The sequence below is a fragment of the Molothrus aeneus genome, chromosome 6 (assembly GCF_037042795.1).
Source record: "Molothrus aeneus isolate 106 chromosome 6, BPBGC_Maene_1.0, whole genome shotgun sequence".
Taxonomy (NCBI): Eukaryota; Metazoa; Chordata; class Aves; order Passeriformes; family Icteridae; genus Molothrus; species Molothrus aeneus.
In genome coordinates this window covers 39,612,401-39,633,269 of record NC_089651.1, presented here as the reverse complement: position 1 = coordinate 39,633,269, position 20,869 = coordinate 39,612,401, and the positions used below count along the sequence as shown (strand labels likewise).

The following is a 20,869-nucleotide window of genomic DNA, read 5'->3' as shown; positions in this document are numbered from 1 at the left end:
GGGTCAATCTGCACAGCTCCCTCCCATCCCAAATCTCTTAATTTTGATAAGCACCCAATACCTATAGGTGTTTCCATGTGAAGGTGACTGAGGTCTCTCAGCTGGACCTTTCAGCTGGTAGAAATCAGTAGGAATGCTCACACCCATGCTCCTGGAAGGAGAACTCTGCTCCCTCTGCCTTCCCTCCTTGCCCCATGTTCTGTCCTGGATCATTGCCACCGTGAGCTCCAGAGGTGGGTGCTACAGGACAGGAGTCTGCATGTTGATTTTGCCCTACAGGCTGTGCCTGACACAGAGAAAGTTGTCAGCAGCTCTGATGGATGAAGAGCAGGCAGTTGTCTGTAAAAGAAGAGACCACTGCCTCTTTGCAGAGATGTGTGCTGGCCACGTGCCTGGCTGAAGGAGTGGAAGTGAGTGATACCATGTTGGGGGAGGCTGTAAGACTGAATGAATATGAGGCTCTGGGACTTTAAGTGACTGGAACATAGTGCTTGAAGTGTCAAACTCCTCTGCCTCTTCATTGCCTCTTCTCAAGCAGGTGAAGGCATGGAGCATGGTAACACAAGCTCCACACTCTGCTGATTTGGAGCTACCCCATCTGTTTCCCATCCTCACTCTTCCCCCTAGGACAGCCACATCACTGAGAGAACCTGTGGCAGTGCAGATCCCTGGGAACTGGCCAAGCTCTGGCCCTATGTTTATTAGGATCCATGAAGTGGATAGGGATTGCTAATGGCTTCTGATCAGATCTGTACTGCTGTGGTGAGCTCAGGTGTATTTCCTGAGACACTTCAAGCGAGCCAGTCCCTGTCTGCCCAGCATGGACTGACCCTGAAGGTTTGGAGGGAAAAACTCTGTTTTGTTTTCCCTGACCATGAGCCAGCTGCTCAGCATGACAAATTGAGATGGAAGGATGCCTTTTGCCATTGACTTCTGTAGCCCAGGCTTGAATGGTATTACTCAACTCAGTCCACAAATCCCAGTGCTCATCCGCCTAGAATAGAACCAAATAAACAAATTAATTCAAAGCAAATCTCACCCCCCCCACACACCTCCTCCCTGCTTCAACTCACACTGAAATGCTTTGCCAATGAGATCTCACTAGGATGACTTTTCCTCAAGTGTTGCAAACCATAATGTTCCTACTCTGTTTTTCCTTTGTGAAGTTGGCACTGCCCCTTGTAGTAAGGTCATATAATCCCTCTTTCTTTGGAACTGAAATGCTAATGATTATTTTATTTAATGCCCTTCACATGTTGTTGTTATGGGGTTTTGTGGGTTTTGTTACAAAATTTGGTAATCCTAGGAATGACAAGAGATGTTCCTAAAGACAAAGGGTGAAGTTCCTTCGGGCAGGCAGTGCATAGAGCCCAGCCAAGCTGTGCTACTTGCACACAGCATGCTCCCTTTTCTCAAGAGTAGACGTGATGTGAGGGTTTTCAAGCAGAAGAGCTGATATTTCCCTCTGTTATGCTACCTGTCACCTTCACCCAGTGACTCTTCAGATCCCAGGGCTGGCACTAGGACAGTCACTGTGTTTGGGGGAATGCACTTCTTTTCCTCAGGGTGCTTCCATCTCTGCAGTAAAAGACCTTGGAATCCCAGCCATGTTCCCCCATAGGACTGTGCTTGGGATCTCTTACTGGAAGTCAGAGAACAAATGTGCCTGAGCTTCCGAGGTCTGGTAGCTCCTCCCTAGCCTCCCTAGAGTTCCATGTGGCTTTTCCTTTGTCACTAACAAAACTAGCAGTAGCACACCAGGTGACAAAGCAGTACATAACAGGCATCAGAAATTCCTTTTCTGGCTGCAGGGCTGAATTAGGAGCTCAGAAATGTGCGGGCAGGCCATGCCTGGCTGCCCTGGCCATCTGGGGTAGGTGGCACTCTGCAGGATCTCAGGGGAGCTTCTGAAAGGGACTGAGGCAGAACTGAAATAAGGTTCACTTCTCTTTAATTATTCTGGCTAGCCTTGCTGATTATTGAAAAACAAGCATTATTTGCTGTCCTCATCTCAGTTTAGATCTTGATTTTAGCAAGACAAGAAATATTTTTGTCAGCACACTCTCTTCTGCTGAAGGGATGTATTGGGAGTTTGGGAATCCACCACTGAGGTTTTTGCAGAAGGAAGAGATCTATACTGCTGTATGTAGGCCTGCTTTCTAGTAAGGAATCATTTGGCTTCAGTTTGCAGATGTTGTCAGCTCTTTACACCTGGTATTTTGTTCCTGTGGAGAAACCTGTGCCCTCTAATCAGAGCACCTCTTCTTTATCCTAAATTGAAGAGATTGAATATTTTATGTTTCTTACAGAAAGGCATTTTCACTAGTCCCCCAGTTATTTCCACCATGTTTTTTCCTGTATTCTCTCCATATTTTTGACACCCCTTAGAAGATGTGACATATTTTACATCACAGCTAGGGTGATATTATAGCATGTATACACCCTCCTGTGATGAGGACGTGTAGGGAGGCAAAAATACCTCCCTGTTCCTGCAGTGTTTCAATGTCCTAATGTCAGGGCATTGAACTGACAGTTCATATTTAATTGCTTGTCATTAGCCCTGAAATCTTTTCTGAATTGCTGTTTTCCAGGATCATCTCCAACTATCTGCAGCTGCTGCCTGCATTCCTTCTTCCTAGAAGTGTAATCCTGCATTTGGCTCTATTAAAATCCCATGTTGCTTGGATATATTTACCCTCCACAGAGATCCAAACTGCTCTGTGTGATTGCTCTGTTCTCATCACAATACACCACATTGCAAATTTTTGTGTCAGCAGCACACATTATCAATGTCGATTGTATGTTTATTTAGAAATAAAAATATTTATTTCCAGATGAAATTCTTGAATCATGCCAGGCCTCATACTGATCACCCTGGAACCCATCTAATTCCCTCCCCAGTGGCAACTACTTCTTGTGTTCTGTTTCACAGCCAGTTTGTTATTAATTTTGCATGTGCCTGATTGGCATTGTACTGCCTGTTTATTTTTTATGGAAATAGCATAGGCTCTCAGATGGTTGGTGTGCATGTGTCTAATTCTATCAAATTATGAAAATGGACTCCTTTGACAAGAGTGGTTCTTCACAGACCTCCTTGACTTGACATCAGTTTGTATTCCTTTTGTTTAGTTCCCAGATAATTGACCTGTGTGTCATCTTTTCCATTGTTCAGGGCTGATTTTGGGCTTGCTGGCTGACAGTTACCTTGTGTGTTGTTCTTGACCTGCTTGAATACCAGCACAGCATGAGCTCCCTTTCCATCTCCCCAGATCTTATTGTTATTCCAAGCTATCCAAGGAATGTCTGCAAGGCAGAGCTGCTGTCAGCCAATTCTCATTGAATCACCCAGTCCTGTTTGGTTTAGAAATTTGCCTTTCCTGTAGACACTGTAACACATCTCCTGTGCTGACTGTGACAGGGAAGATGGTAAAAACCACAGAATGGGACAGGCCTCTCTGGACACTTCAGTGGGAAGTGCCACTTTTTGCCTCAGCCACTTCATCAGAGATGGAGGTGTCGGACAGGGTATGCAGAAGAGTTGTCAGTACTGAAGTTCAGTTACAGAGGCATCCAAGGCTGGGACTTTCAAAGAAACCCAAGGAGCACGTGGGCAGCCAACTTGTTTTGGCCATTGGCTGTACCAAGCCTTTTTCCTTGCAGGTAGTGCAGGTGAGAGTGAGATGCTTTTGTTGGAAAGCAGAGTACCCTCTTGGAGGCTTAGTGCTGCAGTCAGTAAAAGGAAATGGGAGCAAATGCAGTATATCAAGGTCTTTAACACAAAGAGCTCTGCCTTGTGGCCTACACGGCTTTATAAAAGAGTGTGTATGAGATGTGACCTTGAGAGCTGGATGGCTTCTCTGTGCTTAGTCGCCTGAGAGTACCAAAAGCCATCAATGCATTTAGTGCAGAAAGTTGTAACTGCTCTTACAGACTTGAGTTCTTGGTGATTCTCTCTTGTTTGTGACTCTCAGGGGCCAAGTTTTGTGTATTTGCTTGGTCTGGCCTCTTCTCTGACTGTCTTACTGTTTTTAGTGCTTGTCTGGGGCTGGATAGGCAGGTCCTAAGAAAACTTCCACCATAAGAACACGTGTTTTTGGAGCTGCTTACATTTGCTATGGTCAAGGAACAGACCTTGAGTGTGATGGGCAGTTCTTCAAGGCAGCCAAAGCATCCCTGTGGAAAGACAGCCTGATGTGATGGTACAGAGGGGGTGTCTTGGTGAATACCGTGTCCTGCCAGGCTCAGGTCATGGGGCATGGTTCCTAGAGGGGAACAGTGTGCCATGGTGATGACTGAAAGTAGGGGAGGAGTGGGATCCTGCACAGGTGGATGAATCTCTGTGTCCAGGTGGCAGCTCAGGCAGCTTGGCAGTGAAGCTTGCTGCTGCATTGGTTGACAGGGACTGTGGGTTAGTGCAGTCACTCGTGAGGCATATTGGTCCATTTTTTCTCTTCCACAGGATTCAGAGCAGAATTGGCTCTCCTGTCTCCCCTCAGCACACAGGGTCCTCAAGGACTGTGCGGCGCTACCCAGCCAGCAATGGCCAGCTCACCTCTAATGCACTCCCCAACGGGAATGGACATGAGCAGAGCAGACCTGGCCCACACGCTGTTTCCCAGGAGCACACCTTGTCTGCAAAAGGTAAGGTCTGTAGGGCTGTCACTCTTTTGGGTCTTCTTGGTGGGGTCATGGGAAAGGGCAACACTTTAACTGGGGATTCCCAAGAAACCATGGATTCCCAGGACTGGTGCTGCTCAGTGGGATGAAAAGGGAAGGTCAGCATGGGCATTGCTGGTCTTGGCAAAGAAAGGGGCTCTACTGAAAGAGGACACATCAGGGAAGCAAAATGCTGATGGCTTGAGACGGGAGCCAGGGGATATGACAATTGCATCTCAGAGATGTTGAACATCACCCCAGCCCTGAAGGGGAATTGCCTCAGTCTGTAGGAATGGTGTCTCCCAGCTTACTCCTCAGTCTGAGCAGCTCTCAAGGTCAGATTGTGCAACCAGCATCTATTTCTTCCCTTTGGCTGCTGCCTTGATGCCTTCTGACATGAGCAGGGATTAGGCCAGGCTGCTGGGACATGCAGATGCTAAGCCAAATGCTTTCCCAGCTAGGACAGATGCCAGTTGTCTTCTGCAGCTTGGTTGCCTCCTGAAGCCATGATTCCCCAAGGAGGCACCTCAGCCCCTATGAGTAGGGCCATGAACCTGGCTGAAGCTGTGATCTGAAAGTGGGGATTGAAACAGGGAGTGGGGTGAGCACAGCAAGGACAGCACATGACTGTCCCATTGGGGTGGGATGGAAGGCTCTGGTGTCAAGCCAGCTGGTTACACAACAGTTCTGTCTGTTGACCATATTCCACATGTCCCAGAGAGCTCTGAGTGTGATTTCCCATCATATGGGAGGATGGTGAGGGACCAGAAAAGGACCATAGATAGCTGCAGGAGGTGAGGGGACACTTGTAGGGTGACAATGGTTTTCTTAAGATCTGATGCTCTCTCTTCTAAATGACAGTGTGTTTATGTGAGGAGACTTCCAGTGGTTTAAGAGCAGCCAGTCTTCTGACTACTGATGTGGTTGGAGAAAGAATATTGCTTAAAGTGCCATTGTTCATGTGTTGACCAACTCTTACAGCTGCTGGAGCAGAAAACGGGGTGGAGTGAGCAGGGGCAAGGAGAGGCAGAATCACAGAATTGCAGTCAGCTAGGTTGGAAAAGATCTTTAAGTCAAATCAATGATGTAACACCACCTTTTCAGCTATGCCATGGCACTAGTGCCACATCCAGTCTTTTCTTAAACACCTCCAGGGATGGTGACTCCATCACCTTGGGGAGGGACATAAATCCCTCTTTGCACTGGGAATGCTTTGGAGCTTGAGCTGTGAATGACAGCTTGAGCTGCAATAACAGCTCCCCTGGCCTAGAGATGCTGTTTCCACTTAACACTCTTTTTCTTTCTTAGGGGCCAACCTGACAGAGAAGATTAGGAAGATAAAAATTGTCTTCACACCCACCATCTGCAAACAGACGTGCCAGAGTGGGCGCTGCTACAACAGCTGTGAGAAAGGAGACACCACCACTCTCTACAGCCAAGGGGGGCAGGACCACGATCCCAAATCTGGCTTCCGCATCTGTAAGCACCCCCATGTCCTCCACCTACTTTCTTGCCTGTCTCCCCACTCTATCTTCCTGCCTTTCCTGACTCTACAGACTAAGGGCTTGGGCTGCTGTAGGGAGAGGAAGCAATGGCTATTCTCAGTGCCTTCGAAGGTGTTTTCTGGGGTGTTTGGGGCTTACTCTCTCTCTGGGGGAGGCAGAGAGACTTTGCCTCATTGCTCTCTTTCCTGGGCAAGCAGATCCTGTTTCCATCTCACCCTGGGTAGAGAGGATGTATGTGCTTGAGTCAGGCCTGCAGCCAAGCCTCACCACCTCCTTCTTCTCAGAGCCAGCTCACTGCTTTAGTTGGCATCCAGTCTTGGGGCTGACTTTCATCACCTAATTTCCCCCTGTTCTCTCCTTTCACTCACATGGCAGCCAGGAGAGCTGGCTGCAGGTTGCAAACTGTTCTTATAAACAGGGCTTGCTGAAACCACTGCTCACCCTTCAGAGCCACTGGGATTGCTCATCAAGTCACTGGGATATCCAGCTGTGGGTTGGTCACATTGTCTTGGAGCAAGCTGGTGGGAGAAACATGCTGGACTTGTTGGGACTTGTCCTTTGAGTGCCTCTGTATCACTCAAATTCTTCTACTGAGAGAATGAAAAGTCTTGCTGTTGTGGACACTGATGGAAGATTGTGTTCACAGAAATTTCTGCCTAGGTCCCAGTTCAAACATGTGTCTCCTCTCCTTAAACTGGGTGCTGGGCTTGAGCATATGAGCTTAAAACAGGATGGGTGTTCATCCCCTGGGATGAACCTGACAAGCCATCCAGGAATGTGGAGCAGCAGTGTCTCATCTCATATGAAATGAGTCAGGATAATCCGTCAAGGAATCCCATGTGTTGGTGGAGTTTAGCTCACATTGAGAACTGCTCTGGGTTGCTCCAAGCATGATGAGGTCAGAAAGGACATGACTTTGGTTTCATCTGTGAATGCTTTTTCTGAGCCTGTGCAGATGAATTGCTCCTGCTTATTTTGTCCCACTCCACACTTCTCCCACATGAACTGCTGGCAGGACCAGGGCTGGATGTGAGACAGGCTGTGAGGATGTAGCTCTCTGCCTGTTCTGTCTGCCTCTCCCATCCTGCTGAGTTCCCTTCTGGGCTAGGAGTAAAAACCCTGCCAAGTGGGGAGGGGGCAATGCAGAAGGGAAGAAATTGGGCAAACTTGGCTACATATGGCTGCCATGGCTCCTGACCCACTCCAAGAGATCCTGCTGTGTCAGCAACAACACCTTGGCAGCTCCCCAGGACATGGGTGCCCCAGCCTGGCTGTGGCCCCAGAGCCCAAGGGAGGGTTCATCTTCTTCAAGCCATGCCTCCAGTTGTGAACAGAGCTTGGGGAAGACGGTGTTGTCCAGCAGGGACCTGAGCCTGCCTCCAGGCTGTAAGTGCTGACCCCAGCCCAGTGCTGGGCCTGGTCCTTGGGACATCATGGGGTTAGTGCTGTCCAGGTGCAGCTGCCTGGTGTCCCCCAGCTGCCCTTGGCTAGAGCCAGTGTGTCAGTTTCTCCTCTAAGCAGATCTCTCTTTGCCTTGCAGACTTCTGTCAGATCCCCTGCCTGAATGGAGGGCGCTGTGTGGGCCGCGATGAATGCTGGTGCCCCTCCAACTCCACGGGGAAGTTTTGCCACCTGCCAGCTCCCTCTTTGGAAAAGAAGCAAGGAGGAAGAGGCCCAAAGACCCCAGCTGACAGCTCCATGAGGCACTCCACATATACCCTGCCCTTGTCCAACCAGCTTGGTGAGCATGGCCAATGGCTCCATACTCCACATTTTACTCCTACTTGTGTGCTCCTCAGATCTTCTAACAGGCCTCAGGAAGCCATTACCTCCTTATGCCTGTGGTTTCAGGCCAGGTTGTTAGACAGGAGGTTTCCCTAGTTTCTTGTGGAGATTTTGGTAGGTTTGTCCTCTTTTTAGGCCAGAGAATTATTTTCTCTTAGATGCAGTCTTCCTCTAGATTTCCTGGCGGGCTCAGTCTACCTCTCCTCCCATTTGACTTTGTTCATGATGACACTCTTTGGGTGCCAAATTGTTGCCAGATTGTCACAAATGTGGTGTAAACTCATCTTCCAGCTTCCCTAAACCCTTCTCTGGTGAACGTCCACATCAACCACCCTCCAGAAGCCATTGTGCAAATTCACCAGGTGGCCAGGGTGCGGGGTGATGCAGAGGCGTCGGAGGAGAACAGTGTGGAGGCAGTCCTGGTGCCTCAGCTGGCTGCTGTGCCCTGGTACACCTATTCCCATGGGAATGGGAACAGCATTGCCACTGAGAGCAGACAGCAACAGCAGAGAGCCCCAGGGCTGCTGGGGAGGTGCTTTCGGGAGGTTCTCCATGGGCAGGTAAGAGGACATCTTCAAGTGTTGGTGTATTCCTTGTTGTGGGGTAGGGGAGTGTTGGCTTTTGGCGTATAGAGGGTGGCTTTATTCTGTGAAGCTGTTCAGCATCAGCATGGGCATCGTGCAGGTGCCATGGGCACAGGCAGCAATGTGTTACTACTTGGGAAGAAAAAATTTCCTTGCTTTGATCCAACAGAGAGACCTCACTGCCTTGCCCTGACCAGGCTGTGCCCTGGGGCAGCACAGCCCAGACTTGATGGCTTTCACACACAGTCTGGTTTTAAAAGGGTGCCCTATTTATAGCAACATTTACAGCCACGCTCTGCGATTATTATAGGAAACGTATAAAACATAGGAAAATTCCTTTCCCTCTCAGACGATAAATGGAAGTCTGATTTCCATGGAACCATGCCTTCCTGGAGAGCTCAACTGGGGCTTGGGAAGCAAATGCACGTGAGGGACTTTCTCACCCCTGTCCCACAGTCATTGTAATTTCTTATTTTGTCTTTCCCCATATGTTTCTCTTGCGTCACTGGAAAAGCATTGGAGGTTTTTGGCACCCACAGGAACACCTGTGAGCTCCCCCAGAGCAGTTTGTGCTCAGAGAGACCCCCAGCCTGCCAGTCTGGGACTCAGCCCCCTCCCCACTGCTCCCCAGCCTTTTTGGGGAGGCTGCTCCCAGTTCCCATCCCACCCTTCAGTCACTCCTATCCAAGTCGTTTCTAGCAGAAAATATTCTTAGCCATTCTCTAGTGCAAAAAGAGAGGAGATCAGAACCTGGGGCTGGAAAAGCCCTGCTTCTCTGTGGGGGGATGACAGTGCTGCGACCTTAGGAGCAAAGGGTGATGATGCACAGAGATGCTTACGGATGCCTGGAGAGGCAGTAAGAGATGCTCTAGGGGCGGCAGGGGGTACCCTCGCTGTGCTTACAGCTCACCCAGCTGGGGTGATGCCGTGCCTGGGAGGGGGTGAGGAGCTGGGCGGGGAGTGCCTGCCTCTCCCGCCTGCCTGCCGCAGCCGAGCGCTCGGTATGCAGCGCTGGGCAGGCGGCCACGCGTGCCTGGACGGGCGCCAGCCCCAGCCTGCGGCCCAGCGGCTCCGCTCCGATGGGGGAGCCTGTAATCCAGAGGGCCTTGCCGACACTGGGGGGAAAGAGAGACTCATTCAGCAGAGGAAAGTGCCTGACAACAAGCTCCCTGCCGGGCTGGAGTGGTGCACCCATTTCACAGGCTAATCAGCCAGGCAAGGGGCTGATTCTGGGGCTTTGACAGGTGATATCATCTCTGGTTCATCTCTGCTCTGTTTGATGGCCCCTTCCCCTCTGAAGGGTGCAATCAAGGGAGGTTCTGTCTGCACAACTTTTTACTATCTTAATCCATATCCCTGGTCCCGCTGTGTCCCAGTGGGGAGCTGTGCCAAGAGGGCCGTGCCAGCCTCTGACCCCAGACAGCTGTTCCCTCTGCTGGCTCTGCTGCTGTCCTACCAGCTGGGCACGTTTCCTCTGCTTCCCACAGAAGCCTGATCTGCTCCTCTCTCCACAGTGCACCAACCCCCTGCCAGGGCTTACCAAGCTGGAGGATTGCTGTGGCAGTGTGGGCCTCTTCTGGGGCATGGACCAGTGCCTGGCCTGTCCCCCCCGGCCAGGTGAGTACTGCTGCTGGCCAGGAGCTGGCACAGCATGAGTGACGGCCTGCACCCTCGCTAAGAAAAAGGGCTGCCTCGTGTAGCTGAGGCAAGGAGCAGAGCTTTGGGTCTTGATACACGGCTCTCCTTGGCCCTTGGGGATGGGCAGCATGTCCCAGGTGAGTGCAGGGCCATGCCAGCTGCTGCCCCAGCCCACCAGGGAACAGTGCTCTTGGTTGGGTGCTGGGCCCAGGCTCATGTGGCCAATGGTTCCCACCATGCTAGCCCCATTCAGAGGGAGAAACAGGAAAAAAGCAGGCGTGGGTTTAGGAGGTGCAGTTCTAGGTTGGAGAAGGAGGCTGCAGACTTGGCCCTAAAGAGTTACGGGCTTGCTCTGGGCCCAACACGGGTTTGGCAGGGGCTCTGGAAATAACACTACATCAAACAATTGGCAGGAGCACACCCGGGGTCTGTTCCAGGGGCATGGGCGTCCAGCTCTGTTTCTGCTGCACTTGGGAGCTGGACAGACTGATCCAGCAGGAGATGGGGATTCCTCATCTGCTCCGCTCGGGGAGCTTCATGATGAGCATGGCCCCTTTACCACAGTCACATCCTGTGTTGTGGTGGAGAAGCCATACAGGAGGACTCCTGGCCGGAGAGGAGGCAGTCCCCTGGGCACAATGGCTCCAGCATCCAGTGCTGACTGGCTGTGGTGCAGGGCAAGGTGCACTCACCTGGTGGAATGTGGGCAGGGAGCTGCTCACCTCTTCCCTGCCTGTCTGCCTGCCTGCCCCCTCCCTTTCATTGCTGCCTGCCTGCTCAATCACATCCCTTCACTGGATCAAAGAACTAAACAAAACAGACCCCATGGTTCAGGAGACTTTGGACTCCTGAAGTACAGTGTAGGTATCCAAGGTAGCAGGTTTTGCAAGCAAGTGTGGTGCTGGTGACTTCTAGCTCTGCTCAGAGTTTCTCCTGCTTGCTTACACACACATTCCCAAGAGCTGAATTTGTGTCTCATTATCCTCCCTCAATTCGATTCCTACTCAGCCAGGGGTAGGGCTGACTGGAGCCAAATTCCTTGCAATCACAGACGAGGTTGTCAGCATCCTGGAACCCAGTCCAGATCTTAGGAGCTCTGATTGCTGTCATCTTCCCAAGCTGCATGGCTGTGCTGTGGCCCATGTGCCAGCCCCAAAAAAGTCTTGGGCATTTGTGGTGTGGGGGTGACCCTGGGGTCTGCAGGTTCTGTACAAACAAGGAAATGCCCCACACAGGCCTTAGCCCCTCTTCTTTGTCCCTGACCTTCTTAACCCCAGTCATGGCTTTCTCTTCCCCATCCCACAGCAGTCTCCCTGTTTCTCACCCATCTTTCTGTGACCCCTCCATTAGAAAGCAGGGGGCTGCTTAATACTTCAGTTGGGCTGCAGACTGCTGCAAAAACTCTGCACCTCCTTTCTTCTTCTCCATGCCAGGATGCAAGGTGCTTGCAGAGAATGCAGCCAAAGCTGCAGCAGTGATTTGCTCTGCTGGACTTAGCGCTTCAAAATGTGTCTAATTACAGGCTTCTAAGATGTGAAAACAGACACAAAATACTCCCATGTGCTCCTTGCAGTCAGCCAACCAAATGCACTTAAGACATGACTCCTAGCTGCCAGCAGGCTCCACAGCTCACAGCTCAATGCATGCTCTGTGTCCCAGGAGCAGTTGCAACTCAAGGCAAGTTGTCACTGCTGGTTTTCACTGAGTGAACAGATGTCTGTCTGGCATTATTTTCAGTTTAATTCCAGGGTGCTGTGAAAAATGTATGTGGGTCTTTTGTATTCCTGTGCCACAAGAAATTCCCTCTGGCTTTGGGTGATAAAATTCCTCCTTGGAGACTTAATGGCTCTTGTGATTTTGGCAGGAATTCAGGCTAGTTGAAGGAGCCATTTTCATCCTGTTCTATGGTATACAAGTATCTTGCAGCTTTGGCCATCTCTGGTGTAAGGAGCTGTAAGGCAGACACATGATGGAGGCACCTTAAGAGAGCCCAGGATTGTGGAGTGAGAGGCCCAGGTAGATGGCATGCCTTTCTCTGGCATGTTGTCTTCATACACAAGATAGCTGACACCAGAATGGAGTCAGCAAAACAGATCTTTCTCAGTGACATTACTTCTTTAACAGCACCACCAAACACTGTGACCTGTCATTGCCTTGAGCCTTGTCTGCCAGGGTTTCTAGTTCCATGCCAGTGTGAAGGCATTGTTTTCATCTACTTCCTGCCTGTAGACCATATCCCACACTCACATTCCTTCTGCCTTATGGTGTTGCTGGCCTGTATTGTGCTCACTCAAAGTCACTGGGCTGTAGTTCAGTGATCTGGTGTCTCGTGCACAGAGATAACATGTCCAGTGTATGTTTCCAGCTTTCTTCTTAGCATTGTGATCTTCAGAGACAACTCCTTGCTCTCATGAGTGCCAGGGAAGCACGGAGCAGAGCAGACTTGACAGCATTGGGAATTTAATTCCAGCAACTAGAGACAGAAATGGCAGAAGCTAGTTCAGTGTAAACACTTACAAACGTACAGAAGTGCAGCCAGGCAAGAGCTAGACAAATGGGGAACTTGTTTGGATTGACTGTCTGCCCGAGACACTGATTGTTAGTAGAGTCTGGATACGTCCGGATGTCTCCATCGTCTGCAGCTTTCATGTTTGGTACATGTTTGTGTGTGGAAAGACATCAGAGAAGATGAATAGGAGGCAGGCATCTGTCCGAGCAAACTTACCATGACCAATCCTCGCTATTTTTTATGTTTTATGCTCAGTATCAGAAAAGCCAAGGCACTCAAATGCTTTGTCTGCGTCCTAATGAGACCATGTTAAAAGTTGAGTTCAAAATTAAGGGTTGACCTAGCCAGGAGTCTCTGTAGTGAGTGCTACTTTAGTCTTAGCTATTTCCTTAGGCCATGCTCAGGCTGTGTGGTTTGCTGCTGGGGGGCTGTATGTTGTTAAGTGTCTTCAGAGAAGTGGGCACAGAGGTGAGTGTTCCAGCAGGCTATAGTAGAAGTTCCTGGAGCTCATGCAAGTGAGAACTAAAGATAGGACCCCCATGACATGTCAGAGTCAGCCCAGGGAGAAGGGGGAGAGCCAAGGGCTTGCTCCATGAGCTGTTGGAGCAAAGGCTGGTTGTCGCTGGTCCATGAGAGAAAGAGATGAGCCAGAGACAGGGCCCTGGAGGGTGGCAGGACATCTGCATGCTGCCATGCAGCTGCAGTCCTTCAGCTCTGGCCAGAATTTGGTGGATGAAATGTGTTGTGTTGCAAGATAGGATAAATCAGGTGGAGACATTCAGTGACCCTCCTGGATCTTTTGTATAGGATAAATCAGGTGGAGACATTCAGTGACCCTCCTGGATCTTTTGTACTTGGAGAAAGCAATGGAGCACACACTGAAAGGCTAGAACAGAAGGGTAGGGGCAAACAGGAGCTGGAAGGTAAAACCTGGAGAAGACTGATAGAAGGAAAAGAGAATTAGAGGCTGATGAAGCAGCTGAAGTAGACACACTAGGATGTGACTGAAAGGGAACTCAGGAACAAACACAGTAGTTGAGCAGGGCTGGTGAGGAGCCTGCACTGAAGCAATGTCCTGTCCTGTGGCAAGCTCAGGAGGTGGGGCTAGTAGCAGGTACACTGCTGGGCAGAGCTACTCCTGCTTACCTGCCAGACCATGTGTTATTTTGGGGGATACAGTGGTCTGTGGAAAGAACATGTTGGAACAATATTAAGAGATGGTCTGTAGAAATTAAACCAAATGAGACTGGAGCTACAGGTTGACACATACCCCATGGCAGTTGTGGATTTGGATACTGGTTTTCCTAAAGCCTTGGCCCTTCTCAGGCACATGGGGATAAAGGAAACTGGTAGCAGAGAATTCTGTCCAGAGGGTATCACAGCCCTGCTCTTCTACCTCCTCCCTGTCCATGAGACCACACACCTCTGGAACCAGCAGCATTCCAGGAAAACACCCATATCAGTGGACACCATCTGCAGTACTGCCAGAAGCTACAAGTCTCACCCTTCTGTGCAAATGACAGACTTTCTGGGTGCAGGAGTAAACCTGCATTTTCTAGGTCCTGATTTTTCAGTGCCCCCTGTCCCTTATTTCCAGCTGCAGTCAGCCTGAGCATGTACTGGGTTGTGCACCCACTCATTGTGCTCACTGCAGATCTTCCTGGGCTGCTTTCTCTCCTCCTATGGGTTTTAACTGCATTAAGAAACAAGTCTTTGAAGGCTATTGTTTTGTTTTTATTCCCACTCCACGTGTTTTTTCAAGTTTTTTGTCCTAGAGAAAAGTCTGAATTTCACTGGAAAGTTGGATCTTGTAATGTCTGGCTTGGCACCCGCAGCACTCCCCTAACAGACCTCCCACTGTGAGAGGGGTGGCAGCTCACCCATGGAGCCATCATGTCAGGAACGCCAAATGGCTCTGCAAGCCTCCCCTGCACTCTGCCTGCAGGCATTGAAACAGCCACAGGCAGCCCCTTGGAAATCAGCCTCCTGCTCTGCTCCTGGGAACAGATAGGGTAGGATACAGGAAAAAAATCCCTGGATATATGGGAAGGAGGCTACAGAGGCCACTGTTACCATGTGCCACAGGGAGTCTGTGCAGAACAGTAAAGAAAGGCTGGAGGTGGGGAAAGAAGCTGAAACCTCTGCAAGGTCGTTCCAGTACTACAGAAAGCAATACTTAACCTGGGAAAGCACAACATTTTCAGGAGTGCTTTGTTCTGCACAGTGCTCGTTTTGCTCATCATTCATGTACAGCATTGTTGTAGCAGCACGCAGCAGCACAGTGTTACAAAACTAGGGTTTTTTAGGTACAAAGAATCTTCTTGGAGTTGGAAGCCATCTTGGGAGCAGAATAAGGATCTTTCTGTTGAAACAGTAAATGGCAAAAAGGAAATACCAGAGTCTTTTTCCTTCAAGCATCTTTTGCACCTTCAAGATTTTTACTGATCATGAGTAGAGCCAGAGGACTGCGTTTTGTATCACAGATGTAGCACTGGTGCATGCCCTCCTCACCACTACTATCATAACCCTTGTTGGGGCATTGGAGAAAGTCTTGCTGGAGCCTCCTTACAACAGACCATCCAGAGAGCAGTCATGACAGACCTGGACAGAAGGATTTGTCTCTTTCCCTCTGTCCATTCTGTGTTAGAACTCAGCTGATCCCCACAGCCACAGCCTAACTTCTTGCCATGGCACCTCTAATACATCTCCGGAGGCTGCTGTGGGGCCCAAACTGCTCTGATCTTCTGCCAGTGAGCTCAGCAGCTCATGTCCTCTGTGCAGTGGAGGCTGATCTTCTCTGCTTCACACTAAACCAGGCTGTGGCTTAACTGAGCCCACCACCCCCATTTCTCTAGGTGTCATGAGACCATTCCCTCCGGCTCCTTTGACCTCCCAGGACTAGCAGAGGCATCACAGCCACCCTCAAGGTTTCTCAGTGAGTTGATATCTTTAGTATGGTAGATGGAAAGACTCAAAATAAATGGGCTAGCTTTCAGGAAATGGGCATTTCCTCACTTCTCACCTGACCACAGGCTTGCTTCTTCCCCTTTTAACAGAGTGGTATTGTACGGACTAATGTAATGTCTCATCCAACAAACATTGTCTCACTTTACACCCTTGTGCCTACCACCTCTAGAAGTTTTCCACTTCACCATCACCTTGAGCTTCTCCAGACAATGTTTGGGCAGCCAGAGCTGAGGGTAAAATCTCTTCTCCTAGGAAGTGATGAAAAATTAGCCTAATTGCTTAAAGACTACCCTGCTAGGTGACAAAATCCCTCTGCCCAATTTCCGTTCATTTCCTTTCATATTATGATCTACTTGAGTATTTTTCTAGCTGGGGACAAAGATGCTGGTGGGAGTCCTGGGCTGTGTCTGCTTCACACTCACCTCCTTTCTGAGCCTGTGAGCCTATTGTATGCATGCTCCTTTGTATGAGCCCAGCCCTGACAGGGATGCCTGGTGCTTGCAGAGCTTGCAGAGAGATAGTGGAAGCAATGAGAGCCAAGAGGGACTCCTAATGTGCAGCTTCCTGGTGGCCACATTGGTTTGGCACAGTGTCCTCAGGGCTGAAGTGCCCAGGAGGCAAGGTTCTGAAATCACAGCCTTGAATGAGGAACCAGGGCTCCCTGCCCTCAGCAAGCCTGAAATCTGTCTGCCTGACAGATGCAACTCAGTTGCTCCATCCCTAGCCTCAGGCTCTGGGAGAACCCTTCTTGGAGAGAGTGTAGACAGACACAGGAGAGTGGGGCCCCTTCAGCTCTGGATGTGACAGATTTCTGCCCTCTCTGATCATCAGATTAGCTTTTTCCTTTTGGTGGGTTCCAGAGGAATAGCCTCCCAACAGCTGCATGAGAGAAGGTTGGATGCTGATCACCTTTGCAGAAAACCTAGGTGTCCTAGGCTGTTTTTTTTTCAGGAGGTTTTGACCATCTCTGTTGTTGTTTGGCTACATCTGAGTGTGTGGAAGGAAATAGTCCTCTACTCAAGAAACCAAGCACAAAGCTGAGTTAATAGCTTATATCCTCCTGCAGCCACACACTGTCTTCCCTTGTGGATAGATCCAGGCAGCCTCCAACCAATACTTCAAAACTCTCTTGGTTCCCTCTTGGTACAGAGAGATCTGCTCACATTACATTACAATTGTTCTTTCCAGGGAACATGGGTTTCTTTGCAGAGTTAAGACGTTTGTCCATAGCTTCACAAGTGATTTGCTGAAGTAGAGAGGTTTCTCCAAACTGGAGTTTGGTAAGTGCTAAGGTGGCACAGACCTGCAACTCATCTGCCCACCACTGGCATTTTCTGCCTTGCCCTCTCCCCAGCAGCATCTGTTGGAGGGATGCTGCACAATCTGTTTCTCTGCAAACTTTTCAGAGGGGGAGCATGGCTCTGACACATCATCACTGTTTGATCTCCAGCACGCTTGGCTTCTGCTCAGAGGGCTTGCACATAACAATGGTGCTTCATTTGAGTGTCTGTTATCACATTGTGCTGAGGTTGACAGATGCTTCCAAGCACAGTTAATGCCTGTCGGCAGCCCCAAGCTCACAAGCTATGGTGTGGGAGGACCTGAAATCCCACGGGGGTACTGAACCTGGAGCCCATAAGCCAGAGGGTTTTTTACCTTCCCAGAAGGTTGGAAAGGTACCCTGGGATTCCCAGTATCAACAGGAGCTCCCTCATCCCTATCATCCAGATATTTGTTAGCACTTGCTGCCTACAATTGATGACTAAACTGTAGAAGATAGATTTTTTTTTGTCTTTGTCATTCACTCAGCTGCTGAGGATCAATGTACGCGTGGAAAACCTTGTAGCTTCATTTAATATACCTGAGAAAACCAGGTTTTCTGTTCTCCTTCCTGGTACAGGCTGGTAATGATGTGTTCTCCTGTCTTTTATTTCCTAAGCACCTTTATCTTAGGAGGCTAGTCTCTAACTTTTGCCTTAGAAGAACTGTCCTAGAATGGCTTTAAATTGCTTTATAGAGTTCAAGTGTTCAGGAGAAAGAGTTATGGACATGCCTGCTCTCTGGCCCCAGAATGTGTTCTTAAACTTTGCAGGCTTTCTTTGTGGTCTTAAACTTTGCAGGCTCTTGCCAAGCATCTCCTGCTGTAAGGATGGTCTCAGTTTGTCCCTGGTTCTTGAAGTTGCAATGTGTTAGGAATCCGCCAGACCCTTGATATGACTATTGCCATGGAGGGCTTTCTACATATGACACCAAGGAGAGAGCTACTGATGCCAGGCAGGAGAAATTAAGAGTGGTTGGAATATGCCTGGGCAGTCTCTTAGCTGTTGGATGCACTCCTTGTTCCCAAGCAAAAAGATCCAGAAATTGTAAAAGAAAGCCCACCCTGGGAAAATCCCAACCTTAGGCAAAGTACCCTTCTTCCTACCCCTCCCCACCCCATTCTTACTCACTTCCCAACCCATCCACTCAGATTCCCTTTTCCTTGCTCCAAAATTCAGTGCCTAAATTTGACTTCCTAGGAATTTATGAGCCACATTTTACTTGCCTTTAAAAATTTTGGAGAGGTTTAATTGTGCGTGTTACAGAACATTTTGAAACCCACAAAACTATTTAAAGCAGAAATCTGAATTTTTCTTTGATGAGAGGGATTGGGGCAGGAAATCACATGCAATATAAAAAGAAATGTAATAAACAGGGCCTGAGTTGTTATTTCATCAGCTTGTCAAGAACCTCAGCCATTCCTTTCACTCTGATCTCCCTTGTCATGTGCCACCTGGCTATCCAAACTGACCTAGAAGGAGACAAAGTGACATAGTGGTAGATATGAGGCACAGGCAGCACCTCTGGGTCACCAGTTTGGCACTTGCCAAGAAGCAGAAGACACTGCATGAATAACGTGGCTGCTCTTACCTTTCCCTCTGGCCTGGGAGTCATCAGAAGCCCACCCAAGGCAGGCCTAGGGACACTTTGCCCTCTGGAAGGAAGGCAGAGAAGGGAGGTCACTGGTGGCTGGCTCTAGTGCCACTGTCTCACACTGTTTGCTTTTTTCCCCAGCACACCCTGTGATTGAGAATGGACAGGTGGAGTGTCCCCAGGGATACAAGAGGCTGAACCGGAGCCACTGCCAAGGTAAGGATGCTGCTTTCATCTGTTTTTCTCCTTCTCACATTCACTGTTAGAGCTGAAATTATCTACACAAAATACATTTATCTAAATCCCTGGTATAGCTCTGCAAAGAATGTGACTTAAAAAAATCTCCATGTTCTCATCAAGAATAAAAGAAAACCAGGTAACACAGGACTGCGTGACTCTGCTGACAAGCACAGTGAGCACATAGTTGGGCCAGTACAAGGAAATTCCCCTGTTAAGTCCTACTGACCCAATAAGGACCTGAGTTTGTGTTCTGTTAAATGTGAGTGTAAAAACACTTCTTCCATGGTCTGAAGCCAACAGAAATTCTGTTTCCTAAAAATATTTGTGAAGGTTATCAGCTTGTTCATTTGTTCATTTACAAGTAGGATAGTGCCAATTTGAACATTTACAAGTGGGAGAGTGCCATAAAAGTGATGCCTTCTGTTCTGACTGTGTCAGTTGTTCATGCTGCTAGGCTCCCCTGCCTGCCCCAGGCTGCCAGGATCGATCTGTTTCTCACTTCTGTGGTCCCTCAGTTCCATATGAGGAAGGCACTGATCTCTCCCCTTTTCTCTCTTGTTCATGTTTATTTGGCATTTCTTGGACCCATACTGTGTTTTTCTGTCCTGTGACTAAAGAGGAATTTTATTGTTCCCTTCTCGTGATCCCCGAAAAGCTGAGAGGTGTCATCTCACAGATGCAGCAGGGAGCAAACCCAGGGCTGGCAGTCCAATGACTCATCTCTTTTAGCTGGGACTTTCCACCCTGCTTATTTAATTAATGATTCAACCTGCCCACATTGTCCTGAGGGAGAACTTTTAACAACACAACAACTATTCAGCTTGGTGCTCAGATCTCATCCCTTATGTGGCCACAGACAGTGCTGTGATTATGAGGAGCTACCCAGAGACATAAAATACAAGTAGGGGTAACAAAGCAGCTGGAGCGACTCATGTCAGAAAGCAGAGATCTGCAGTGCCTGCTCTGGATTTCTGTCCCCTGTGGATCAGAGAGGAGCAGAGGGAGATGACAGTGTGGATTTGGCTAGAAAGATGTTTTTGCACAGGAAAAAGCATGAACCAGAGATTTGTGCCTCTGGATACTCCTTTGTAAGCTGGACTGGAGAAGTTCCGTTCTTCAGACACTACTGCTTCAAGGTGCTATTCCCATCTCTACTGTGGCAGCAGGACATGTGTCAGGAAGCCTTAGCACCTCACTTTAGGGCCCAGAATGAGCAATTTGGTGGACAGATGTAGGAGAGGCTACATGGGGTCTTCTTTTGCCAGCCCAGGTAGGAGGGGAGACTACCTGGCTTTGTGGGTTATTGTTAAAAAACTGTGACTGGAGGAGGACCCTGGCAGAAGCCCACTTTGCTCTGTTCAGTATGGACAGAAAGGGTTTTCTCTAGTGCCTTCCAGCAGAGGAAGGCACTAGAGGATTTGGCTGCACTATGTGGTGCAGCAAAATCCTACTCCTCCTTCCTTCTGCAGATTCCTGTGGCATTGGTACCCCTGATTGATTTAACTTCTGGCCTGGTCTTCATGACCCTGTATGTCTTACCTGTGTATGGAGCAGCTGGTGGGATGAATGGAGGAGTTTTAGAGCACAGGAGTGGGGAGGACCTCTAGGTCATTAAGTCTGAACTTCAGCTGTCATTGCTAGCTGTGTGCCTCACAAGACAGCCCCCTCCACCAAGCAGTAGTGCTTTGGCTCTGAGGAATAAGGCAGTGCTGTGAAAGCTGTTCCTGTGTCTTCCACCCCATCCATCTTGAAACAGTTCCTACAGTTCCTAGAGCACCACTGAGTGCTCTGAGGGCACTTGAGGTCTCACCAGGGCCATGTACACTGGCACTGGGACTGCCCTGTGTCTTTGGCCTAGCATCACGTTGGCATTTCTTGGTCTTGGCGGCTCAGAGCTGTCCTGTGAGCAGTGAATGGGCCCTGAACCCTCTCACTGATGGCTTTCACCTCTTAGTTTGCAGTATATGTTCCTGTGGTTTGTCTCAGGGTTGTGCTGAGGTTACTCCCAGTCCTGCTGCTCTGTGTCTCATCCAGCTCTTCCTGCACTGCTTGTGCCTCCTGACACAGCACAT

The 20,869-nt window shown here is 49.4% G+C and overlaps 1 protein-coding gene across 1 annotated transcript in view; it reads left to right on the top strand.

The window, feature by feature from the left end:
• LTBP2 (latent transforming growth factor beta binding protein 2) overlaps positions 1–20,869 on the top strand; it is a gene marked incomplete at its 5' end in the record, with an annotated part of 62,152 nt that overhangs the window by 19,399 nt on the left and 21,884 nt on the right. Inside the window, 6 exons of the mRNA XM_066552095.1 lie at positions 4,460–4,641; positions 5,965–6,135; positions 7,702–7,902; positions 8,238–8,506; positions 10,045–10,147; positions 18,699–18,773. Coding sequence (XP_066408192.1) covers positions 4,460–4,641; positions 5,965–6,135; positions 7,702–7,902; positions 8,238–8,506; positions 10,045–10,147; positions 18,699–18,773 — 1,001 coding nt within the window. The remainder of the gene's footprint in view (positions 1–4,459; positions 4,642–5,964; positions 6,136–7,701; positions 7,903–8,237; positions 8,507–10,044; positions 10,148–18,698; positions 18,774–20,869) is intronic.